Below are 12870 nucleotides of genomic sequence, written 5' to 3'. Positions count from 1 at the left end.
GTCCGGGGAGGGGGGAGGGGGAGGTCTCACTTCTGGTTGAGGACAACAGGGTCAAGCCCTGGAAATTTTTTAATTTTTAAAAATTTTGATTACACAGTGCCCTTTCAAATGTCTTTGTATGAATAAACATTGATAATAAAGTGATACTGAATTGGTATTGTAATGTACTATATAATTTTATATTATTTTGAATTTTGTTACTACATGTTATTGGTCAACTTATTTATCATTAAATACTAGATTGCTCTACATAGAAAGTACATCTTCAATATTTTTCAATTTTAAATCAAACTGAAAAGAATTGTCCATGTATGACTCAACTTAAATCTTCGCTTAGACAAGACTTGGCTCAAATCACTTGCCACTGTTCTCCTGATAATTGTTGCGACTGTTTTTTTAGCACCAAACATTTACAAGTGATCCCTTTTGCGAAGCTCACTTGGGACCCTTCATGTATATATAGCCAAGCCTGGCAAGAAGGCTTGATAGAACAAGGACTTTTTCAGTCATGCAATGGAGAATGGATTTTTTTTTTTTTTCTTCGCTAGGATTAAACAAAGGACGCTGGAATTTGAAGGCAGGCACCTAAACCAAAATGGTGTTGGTTTCACTTCAATAAGTCTGTTCCTGAGGCCTTGGTTGTCTTCATAGGGTTGATTCATTTTTACTGGGTTTAATGGGTGAGATAATGTGATGTCCATTTTTTGCACCCCTTCAGTTCTGTAGATTCCATATATTTATGCTGAATGTTGAGGAAATATATGAATACAATATAATAATTATAATTGTGAATTTATATAGGAGCATAGTGTAAAGACCTCTATGCACTTTTATAGCTGGAAGTGAGAACATTTTTTAAACCATTTAAAGAATAAATAAATAGCTACTGGCACAATTCTCCCAACCATACAAACAGCTCGACTCTGTTACTATAACAACATTTTTTTAATACACATGAATATAGACAGTTATATTTTCATATAATAAACTTTATTTCTCTAACTTTTCAAACTTTAAGATTTAAATAATAGATTAATACTTTAAGATCTGAATATGTTATTTTATATTATTCTGAATATGTTAGTTTACATGTTATGGTTACAGTATTATGAAATATTCAAGTTCTTCTTATCATGGAAGAAATAGTTTCTAAAGTAATTAATCCATGTTCTTATATATATGTTTAGATATAGAATTGTTGAATAAATACATATCAAACAAGTATACATCATTTATCATAGACTATTATTTCTGTTAATCTGTCAAACATAAACAATTTAAGATAACAATTTCCCCATTTATGTTGTTAAATACTGAGAATGCAACGATTTGCATTAATAAATTGATCTGTGACAATAGAGTCCCAATAATTGAGACAAATAGATAAACAACCTAGCAAATTGAAAGATAAGAGAGGAAATTGAGTGAAAAGTGCAGCGATATGTGAAAGATTCTCAAGGGTAATAGACATATCTGATTTAGATTTTTCTGTAAAGTCAGTGAATCTGTCATTGCTATATAGTCCAGTTATATGTCTCAAAATTAATTCCATGTTAGATTTATTTAAATGTTAGTTCATCCTACCCTATCCTTTATGGGACCAAGGATTATCCAGTATGGGACCAAGGATTATCCAGTATATGATCTAATCATTCAAAATAAATAACTGAAATCAAGAACATTTAAGCCAAAACATGGTCTTGTCTCCACCTCCTAATTTCTTTTTTTTTTGTTTTTTTTTTGGGGGGGGGGGTGTCATCTTTTTTATCTTCTTTTTATATTTAATTGTCAGCAGTCTCAAGTGAAGGACATGTTTGATATAAGTGTCTTCATGTATTTTTGATATGAAATAAAATTATTCTTATTCATTTTTTAAAAATGGGCTGTACAGTATTTGCAGCATCCACGAGTATGCTATTTCTATTTTTTGGTGGGTATTCATTTAATGAGAGAATGGCAATAGTCAGTTTAATATCCACTAAAGTAATTTTAATAAACTTTTATTTTTAATGTACAGTGTAACATATATTTTTTATATAAAAAAATGAATAAAGCTGCATACACAACACCCAAGCAAAGCTGCAGAAATGTATTCAGCAATGAGAATCTGTGTGTTTAGGTGTTTATCTAGATGTAGATAACAGTTAAAATGATGGTTGTTCGTGGCCAACTTTGTGGAACAAAAGACGTCATCAATCTTTTTATTAAAAAACCTAGATTAAGTTCTGTCGAGAATATCACGTTTTATGTGACAAATGCAAATTACCCATATATGGGCATAATGATACCATATATGGGCATAATGATACCATATATGGACATGATACCATATATGGCAAATCACAGGTATTTTTTAGATTGTTTTCGACAGAGCTTATTTTTTTTATTTGACCTAAAGTAAGACTTATATAGAATACATGTCTTTGTGAACCTAATTTATAAAAGATCACTGGAGAAGATTGCCAAAGGAGGGGGTAAAAAACTGAATATAATTTGTTTTTTTTTCTCTCATTTAGCAAAATGGTTCTGACAAAATATATAGGTGAAAGCAAAATAAAAATAAAATTTTATTGACAAATAAAAAAATGCGAGTGTGTGAAGTAAAAGGTATCATTAGGTCATCGATAGACCTGTTGACAAGGTTTTCCTGGCAATCCTTCAAGAAAATTTAAAATGAAATTTTATAATATTTGTTAAATTCTTCCACGCCTTTTGTTACTGACCACAATGAAATGGTGAACCGCTGAATTGAAGAATTTTAACAGTTGAAAGGCAATTACAGTCGATAGATGTCTTTATTGTACAATGCAGCTGCTTATCACCTGACAACTTACTGGATGAGGAGCTCTGGAGTTGAACTACACCTGCTAATCACCTGACAACTAATGGTGGACAGATCCTCGTGGGTCTTGACCTTATGAATAAGTTGTTTCCTGACAAACCTTAACATCAAAGCTCCGGATTGTATGTACATGGAATTGTAATACAAGCAAATTTTTCATCAAAATGGTGTTACATTACTTTCTAATGGGCTTTTGAATTGGATGTGATGACATCTACAGTATTTTGGCAATGAGATTTACACTTTTTTGTATCATCTGACCTTATTTTAAAGATGTAATATCAGTCGAAATGACAAGGAAATATCTCCAAAATTTTATTAAAATTATGAATAGCTTATTTAGAAGAATCAAACAAATTATTTCCAACAAGAAACAGATCGAAAAAAGTATTTTTTACCGATTTACAAAGGTTTACTACAAAAATCGTTGAAAAAATTACTAGCCAATGTAAGGATCTATGCAAATGAATAAAGGAAAGTTAATTTTAATGTCCGAAAATTGACGGGGGAATTTTTTTCATTCATATTTTTTATTTAAAGTTAATAACTTACTTAAATATACAAATTAAGCAATTCAAATCTAAAAATTAAAATGTTCTCATGAATATCATGACATCTTTAAATGGAATTTTGATGATTGAACCATTATCAATTTATTGCTTTTTGGCATAAATCACAGGTGGGTAAAGTGCGGCTCGCGGGCCGCATGTGGCCCGACAGAATTTTTTGCGGCCGGTGAAAATGAATTAAAAACCCTATGTGTGTGGCCCGCCAAGCAACATTGGCTAGAAAACACACTGTTTTTTACGGTCATATGTTAAAAGTAACATTAAAACTGAAAATAAAGTGGTGCAAAAGCAGTGCTTGGAGATTTTTGGAAGCTCACTTTAAACATCTAAGTTTGGATGTGGCCCTCGGTGTTAAATCAAAAATTCACCTTGGCCCTCCAACCGATTTTTATGCCCACCCCTGGCATATATGATCATTGATGTGTAAATACAGATTATGTACAAATGCTATGAAATAGTCCTACATTGTTAACATTCTGAACAAATCAGTAGTGGTACTATCTCATTGCAGTTAAGAGATGCTTGCATTTTAATCCCAAGGTCCTCGGTTCAAATTATGTCAAGTAACATGAAGGTTAATCCCCCTGTCTGACAGCCAAAAATATCTGCCAGTCATAACTCGTTGGATCAAAAATTTAACTACGAATATGAAATTCAATTTTCAGTCTGACTAGTTAGACCTAAAATGAGCATAATGGGACCACTTCAGAACGATTTATACGGCCAGTAATTGGACATGTTTTCACTGCGCCAGTGGGCTCTTCCCTAGATCCTAGTCAGGAAAGATATAAGCTTTGCTCTCCATCAATCTTACATAGTACATTTTAGAACCACCACTACATACAGATCATTTTCAAATGACAGAAAATAAGGAAGGCACAGCACCCAATGCAATCCGGTTCATTCTAAAGGGTTCCACCAAACTTTGTTAACAAAATAATCATCCCTAGCCATCTGAGTTCAATTACATATTTTTGTTTAACCAAGTTGCGATGTTTCCGATTGTTGAATTTCAAAAACCATATTTTGATCATTTCTTGAGGGATGTCCAACGTTTGAAATTACACAGCGATACGTCCTTGTACACTCCAGGCTGGGCAACCCAAGTCTGACCTCGGATCCCATGTGCTTTCAGGAATTCCCAAGTCATCTAAGGAAATTTATTCAGGCTCAATTAAAATAAAGATAAAAATCTCCATCTAAAATTGTTTGCCAAGGGCATTCATAATGATATAAGCACATCCAGATGGGTATAGTGTGGTAGAAGGTGTTCCCCCTTCCCTTTACACAGAAATCCCAGACACACTGTTATGTTATACAAAGTCATACAAATGAATTAAACAATTGGATATTTGTTATCTGATATCAAAAAGTAGAAAGAAATTTTAATATGGGACATTATCAGATCATTACGTTCTTATGTAATCAATATATTATTTAGCCACTCAAAAATTTATATCTCATAACTTAAGTAGTTTGTATATTTCGTCTTATAACAGCCTACAAGGACTCCATTTCTTAGACCCCTGTACAGTTAGTGGAGATCATCAGGGAATCAATATCTTAAAATTAGATGAACCCCTCTAGAACTGATTGAATTAAGTCACTTTTAGGAATCAATCAGTCCAATATCTCCTTGAAGTTCTATTGGCTTGGTATCTTGATTTTTAGTCTATAATTTTGTTCTAATATTTATGAGGATGAATAAATTCTAATCAAATAGAACTTTTGCTTTTTTTTTCAGTCTATCAGTGATGTAGCAATATGACAATTGGTGGGACAGTCTTTAGAAAAAATATACCAGCAACTACTGCAACTCTCTCAAGTTTTACAAGACCCCGGGACCCCTTCGTTGTACGCAGTAAGTATTTTCGCCTCTGTAACCCACAAACATGAACCTCATGAACAATGATCGTGAACCCTTTTGTAAATTGAGTAAATGCTGGAAAACAAATGTCAATGACATTGGTAAAATAGCATGACTAATTATTACTAACACCAAGAAAAATCCTGTTTGCCAATGTTATATTATCTACTTAGTAGATTCATAATAAAGTAAAATTGAGAAAAAATTTTCAGAGTTTCACCTAAGGGTGGGTTTTCACTTGTCTCTGTACAGTAGTAGTTAATCTGATGATAAAATAGGTTAATTGCATTGCTTTTGGTATGTAAGGCAATTATTTAATCAGGATAGTGACGTGATAATAATAGCAGATGCAGATACTGATGTCCATTGGTGACAGAAAATGGACAGATTCACCCAAATTAATAATTTCCTTCGAAATTGAAAATGATGGCCATCAGAAATGGACGTATGCAAAAAAAAAAAAAAAAAGAAAAAAGTTTAACTAGAAAGAAAAGAAGTTACTGACAGAGATGCAGCAGAGCCATTGATTGGTCATTTCCTCAAGTGGAATTTACAGCCAAATTGAGAGAATTTTTACAATAAAATTATAATTGAATCGATAAAAAACTGGCAATATATTGTATATGGCTTAAACAGAGTTACGAATAAAAAAGTAAAAATCAGAATTCATAGAATATGAGACATAAATGAAGAAGAAATTTATAATAAGGGTGTTTAAAGGGGAGAAAATTCCAAATGGGAAGCAGCAGCAAGCAAAATAAGGCAATTTAATGTAAGGGTTTGTGAAAATGTTGATACCAGTAAGTCAGTCATATACCCCACATTAAACTACAGTATATACTTTCTATACCCTAATTATTAGATCATACACCTAAGTAGGAATGTATACGTGGCTCCCCTGAGGAAGAATTCATTTTTTAATTCTAATTTTCAATTGAAAACTAACAATAAGAATAAATAAGAATTTATCTTAATAAATATACAAAGTAAACAGTCAAATATTGAATTTCATATTTTAAGATATTTATTTAGTTTATAATCACAGATGCTATATTAAAGATATCTGTTTTAAATGAAATAATGAAAAAGCAAATAGCAATTTGACAAAGCAACATAATGTAATGTTTTGAGGAAGAATTCATTTTTTAATTCTAATTTTCAATTGAACACTAACAATAAGAATAAAAAAGAATTTATCTAAATAAATATACAAAGTAAACAGTCAAATATTGAATTTCATATTTTAAGATATTTAGTTTATAATCACAGATGCTATATTAAAGATATCTGTTTTAAATGAAATAATGAAAAAGCAAATAGCAATTTGACAAAACAATATAATGTAATGTTCTTAAATGAATGTATAATTAGGAGAAGAGGAGGAACATTAATGAAGAGGATGGAAAATTTTATAATAAGATAACTTATATAGAATCCTATGGAAAATACAAACACAGGCATAATATAGAATTTAGAAGTAATGTAAAAGCATATAAATATAACAATGTGACAAAACAACATAATGTTATGTTCTTAAAATAAGGTACAGTAAGGGGAAGGGGGGGAAAATTAAGGAAGAGGATGGAAAAATTTATAATAACAAGATAACCTACATTGACATCCTATGGCAAATTCAAACAGGGAAAAACACAGAATTTAATTGCAAAGGGTGGCACAAGCCTACCTGAATTGGTCTGGGAAATTCGGTTTGATATAGTTAGCCTCTGCATGGTGTCTGATACAAATGATGTGAGATATACCAAACTGGGACAACTGTGTACGCTGATAAGAACAAAACAAGAAATTCAATTTATGATGGAATTTGAATATAAAACATGCTGAATTCACTTAAGCATTTGCTCCAAAAGGTGAATATGTTTAACCTTTACATTATTGAAAATCATGTTTTATCAACATCAGACACATCTGCAATATTATATCACATTACAGAAATGTAGGTCTTGAAACATTGCTAACTAACAATGCGAATAACTTTAATTTCGTAAATAGTAAATGTGTTAGTAGTCAGTTAATTGACATGTTGCCTGTCACACGGAATGGTGTGATTCTTACGGCGACACAAGATATTTCATAGTACTGTATATTTCACGCAAACTTCAAGAAAGAATACAACAACAAAATATATTTATTTATTAGATCTTACACAAGACAAACATTCAACTGATAGGCAGACAATGAATATACTGTACATGCAACACCAGTGAATAAGCCGCACTGTAAAACAGCTTATCAATTTATTAGCCTACAATACTTTAAAACCCCTTTTTTTTGGGGCCCTTCATTTTTGAGATTTTACATTTTGAAATATTTTGCAACATTTCATTTTCGCAATTTTACAATACCAGTCCTTTTTTAACATGATATAGAAAACTACAATTACGTTTTTTAGTCTATATTTTAGCTAGAACTCCCCTCAAATTTGGTGGACTTATTTTTCAAGCAATCTGCTACCCTCCCAATTTGTAGGCTAGCTACCATATAGGCAGGGCTATTGCAGCTACTCAAGTGTAGGCTTGAATAAGGTTTTTTCAAATAGAAATGTTAGAAATCTTGCAGCAAATGTAGCTCTAGCAAAGTTGACCAAGAGTTTAATAGTTACTGTAATAGAACAATCACGTAACAAAATAAAATAGTTAATTACCAACTAATGGGAAATATCCATATTATAGAAGAAATACAATGCTGTGATTTTCATTTGACTGTAGGTGCAGGCCCAGACTTAGCTAGCACCACTAATCTATAGTACGCTTAGCACTCTATCTGACTGTGTGAAGTGAAGTGTGGTGTAATAGCCTACTGTAGCTAGCTGAGGTAAAAATAACTTATTCCAAAAATTGCAAAAATTAAGGGCGTGCGAAATTAAAGGGATATACAGTATAGTTACCTCAGCCAACGAAGTTGGCAGGAGGTTATGTTTTTGCCCCTGTTTATTTATTTATTTATCTGTCTGTTGGCATATTTGTTGTGAACAGCCTACAGCCACTAGTTTTTATCAGAATTTCATCAAACTTGGCTACAATGTTCATTTACCTAAGATCTAGAGCTCATTAAATTTTGAAGGGTCAGGGTCAAATGTCAAGGTCACAATCAACGAAAAATTTTCTTTTTATTTATTTGTCTACAGCCCACAGTTTTAATCACAAACTTGTCAAACTTGGTCACAATGTTCCATGACCAAGGATCTCATTACCTCCGCCAACAAAGTTTTAGTTAAACTGTCTGCCGTATGGACGTGCATGTGGGCTTGCCGGTAAAGTGTAAACAAACATATGACCATTAATTTTCAAAGTGATATACTTGAAAACAGTTTGGTGTAGTAGTTAGAAGAGTGTTTTCCACACTACCAGCCCCGGGTTCAAATAACAAGGAGTCTACTTGATGTTTTTTCTTTTTTTTTTTCATAATCTTTTTTTTATGGGGACAATACTGTATGCGGGGGAAAATTTATACGGAGGAGAATTATGATGTGGGCGGAGGTATGCACTCTCCGAGTGCTCTCTAGTCTTATATGCATTCTACCATTTAATTTTTTTTTGTTTTGTTGATAGAAAATATTTTAATATCACCTTGTTCTTGGTGGCAGCAGCATATGGGCCCAGAAAGATACTTGGTAAGATCTCCTGCAAAAACCAAGTAAAATTGTTTTTAAAGAGGCAAAAAGAGGCAAAAGTTAACAAATGTTATACTAAAAGGTATTCTCTCAAACTTGTATATGTTATGGCTAAGGATAAATGAAATGCAATATTAAATCCATCATCCAAATACATTTTTTTAATGATGCAAACATTTTTTTTAAATATATTATTAATTATTTTTACCCTTGAGCTCTAATCAGTATAATTTCTGTCATGTCCGGATTCAATTTGTTTACGATACAGAATGCACTTATAAATATGAATATTATGTCCTTCACCCATAATATTAATTCACAGATCAAATATTTCAATTTCAAAAATTGAAGGAGAAAATTTGTCAATAATGTTCGTGACATGGGCAGGGACAAATGATTTCTTTTTTAATGGTTATAATATGGATTATTGTATTAATCCAATGCATAAAGTGGAATTCATGATTCATACATCAGATGGTGTGTCATTATATAAATTTATAAATATAAATTTATATATAAATACCTGCATTTCTCTTCTCATGACATACTCCCATTCCTTGCAAAGAAATCAGAAGGTTTTGAAAGTTTGCCAACTTTAGTGATAATTCAATTTGTCAAAATGCCTGACATGATAAAAAGCTATCATCATAAACAACTACATCATGATCATTGTAGAATAATAGAAATTCTTTACATTTTTTCTATAATTGAAACCCAAGCCATGCTTTTGTGTTGATAAAATAACCAGATTTAAAATAGGAATAAAATCTATATTTCTTCTTTACTAATTTTAAGTTAAAACATTAATTTTTTTCATTAGTAATCCCAATTAAACTTGGAATTTCAATTTGAAAACTCTGCCATTACAGTAGGTACAATAATAAAAACAATTACTTATCACCTGGGAAAAAAAAAAGTTTAATGAGATGCATCTACTGAAAAACATAAGTCAAATACACATGGAAAGAATATACAACATTAATCAGATTGAAACCCTAAAATCAAAGTAAGTATTTAATAATATTACTTAAGGCGTAATTATTAATATTAGTATTACTGGGAGAAATACATGACACATTTATTTTGTTAAATAAATATAGGTTTAAAAAAGGTCCTGGCAATAGTATTAACTAAATCAAAGGGTAGAAATAGGAATGTAAATTAATGAGCATTAACCTAAAAAAAATCCAAAGGATTCTTAAACTTAAAAGGAGGACGCAGTGTCTGTGTCGGATATCACATTAGCTATGAGAGCAGACTACTTAAAGTAGTATCAATAGCAACACCGCACGTATACACGTGTTGACATCTTAATCTTACCCACACTCTCTCTTGTCATCCATTCCGAAGGGAAATAACAGGAATAACTGGATACCCGATAGTAATTGCCATAACTATATACAAATAAACATTCCATTCACAGAAACAATATAATCATGACAGTAAGTAGCTATGATAAGACATCTTGAATACTACTTCAATTATTTAATTTTATTTACCTTAATTTTTTATTAACTAAATTTTATTTATATAAATACCGTGTACTCGATATTTTTGTCTAGATAGAGGGAATAGCTTTAATCCGGTGGACTACTATTAATAGAATATGTCTGCAAAACTTTCAGACACTCCCTTGTTTGTCAACCTTTAACAAATTGGATTATGAATTAATGTAATATATTTATATTTATATAAATTGTCAGATGACATGTATCCCTTGACCCTAGAATGTAAATAACTACAATTGCAATGAAAACTACTTCTGTAACATAGGCAAAGATTTGCAGTAGAGTAGAGTTTGTGCCAAAGTTATTTTACTACATGAAATCACATTCAATTAATGTAATCTTTAGTAGCTTGTATCTGCACCAATCTTTAAACTTAAAACCCAAATAAGGTTTGAAATCCATAGAATTAATTGTTTGCTTGATGATCTTGGCCATTTGGCAAAAGTGACCAGACAGATATTTTTTATTTACTTTGCTAAAGGTGTCATTCAGAACATACAAAAAAAAAATAAATATATGTTCTCTGGAAATACTTCAAACTAAATGCTGTTATTGCGTTGAATACCGAATGAAGTTTCGAAAAAAAAATTGCATTACTGTAAATGGATAAAAAAGAAAACCAGGTCAGGGTAATAAAAAAAAAAATCATGCCCTGGCATGGTAATCCTAAGCGCCCTTAAGATTGCTTAGCCTATGCTAGACTACAAGCATCAAAATTGTCACAGAAAACAAACAGTTAAAAAAAAAATCATCATCACCCAAGAATAAGACGACAATAAATCCTATAGGGCCTTAGACTACAGGCAGTGAATTTCCGAGTACTTGTTTGTTTATACTGCAGTTATGATGCATAGTGAAAAAGTGTTATTATGTTATTAATGATGTCAGAAACATGAACTGGGCATGTGACCCACAGCACCCCAAAATACGCAATCTGCCAATCATAATATTCCTTCCTAAATTGTACAACCCTAATTTAGGCACACATCAACAATGTTATTGAGATAATACAACATATGTTTGTCAACAAGTTTTCGTACTATAATCGTGTAGCTTAAACTTATTATTACATACCTGTACGTTTGTTTTGGGAATGGCCGGATACTGTGGAGATGGTATTGATAGGTTTGAATAAAGGTAATTCATGTTCCTGATATAGTTTTGGGTACAGCAAGAATGGTACTTGCTTTGAGATCTGCCAGAAAGAACAATTATTCAATAAACAATCACAAATATTAGCTGAAATGTGAATTATGAAAATTATTCAGATGATTTCAGATACTACTAATATTATTAGTATTATTAATATATTAAATATATTATTGCATATTCGTAATTCAAACACATTTTGCAGGGAAAAACATTGTCTGGGGGCATATGATAGCCGTGCATTTATCAAAAATCTATCTTAAATCCCATTTGTAAACTATTATCGCCTAGGCCTAGACTGGTCTATTTTTTTAGTTAGGCAGAGGTGCTCGCAGTGTCAAAAAGGCAAGCTTTTGCTAACAAACTAAAAGACGAGCCGAATGGCAGGGGCCTAGCTTTCTGTTTGGAGTAACTATTGTATATGCTATAGCCCCGTTCCAGAATACCGACTGGTGATTCAAGTAACATATATTCCAATAATTCATAAACTATTCATGTATAAAATGTACCTTCAAGTGTAAGAAACATCTAGGTTTAAACATCAATCGCCTCAGCTCTCATTTGTTTTCTTCGTGCATCGGCCTTGTTTTTGTTGCATAAATTGCCAGGCTGTCTTCGATAATTTCTGTCCATTTTCATCTGTCAATCTCCAGTCTTCAAACCATTCAATGTAAAACATGAAGAGTATGACTCTATTACAAGAATATAAAAATGATATGGTAGTCCTACAAAGAGTGTTTTATCAATGCTAATAATTAGTACTTACATACCGATTTTAAATTAATCTTTAAATTAATATTTTATTAGATGCCCGTCCTTATTTTACTTTATACCTGTAGATTATTGTTTGGTTACCTTGTTTTTTTGTTTTTGCTTTGTTTTGTTTTGTTTTGTTTTTTTTTGTTTTGTATTTGTTTTTGTTTTTTTGTTTCTCATTCTCTAATTTTGAAATTGTTCTGTAATGGTAATTATTTAGCATTGGATAATATACATCCTTCTAAACCGCCTTGCATTTTAAAATGAAAGTTTTGATTTACTTTAATTTGTATTTGTTTATTTTCATGTCACCTTTCATATCACTTTATTAATATTACTTTATGTTATATGCTTTGCTTTTCAATTGATTTTACTTACATTATTGTTTAATTTAATCATTGTCTGTATATATCTATGTTAAAAAAATCCTAAGACCAGACTAACAGACCTGAGAGCCAGAGTGTTTTTCACACTATAGTTTAATCCTAGCCAACTTAGGTTATATATTGTCTTTCATTTTGTTTTGGCCAGTTTAATTTTGTTATAGA

At 31.4% G+C, this 12870-nt stretch overlaps 1 protein-coding gene across 4 annotated transcripts in view; it reads right to left on the bottom strand.

The window, feature by feature from the left end:
* The window catches only part of LOC117125394 (serine/threonine/tyrosine-interacting protein A-like), a 43341-nt gene extending 31129 nt beyond the window's left edge, over positions 1 to 12212 (bottom strand). Inside the window, exons 1-5 of one of the 4 annotated variants that reach the window (XM_033271907.1) lie at positions 12076 to 12212; positions 11492 to 11612; positions 9433 to 9465; positions 8866 to 8919; positions 6963 to 7060 (exon numbers count right to left, since the gene is read on the bottom strand). In XM_033271907.1, the coding sequence (XP_033127798.1) occupies positions 6963 to 7060; positions 8866 to 8919; positions 9433 to 9465; positions 11492 to 11563 (257 nt within the window). In that variant the 5' untranslated portion in view covers positions 11564 to 11612; positions 12076 to 12212. Of the gene's footprint in view, positions 1 to 6962; positions 7061 to 8865; positions 8920 to 9432; positions 9533 to 11491; positions 11613 to 12075 lie in introns of those variants that run through there. The other 3 variants (XM_033271908.1, XM_033271911.1, XM_033271910.1) reach the window with 3 other exon arrangements.
* Between the last annotated feature and the right edge of the window lie 658 nt (positions 12213 to 12870).

This window comes from Anneissia japonica, unplaced genomic scaffold (assembly GCF_011630105.1).
Source record: "Anneissia japonica isolate Jap-2015-1 unplaced genomic scaffold, ASM1163010v1 scaffold2003_len1103335_cov173, whole genome shotgun sequence".
NCBI lineage: Eukaryota > Metazoa > Echinodermata > Crinoidea > Comatulida > Comatulidae > Anneissia > Anneissia japonica.
The sequence above is the reverse complement of the archived record's forward strand: the minus strand, read 5'-3'. Positions and strand labels throughout refer to the sequence as shown.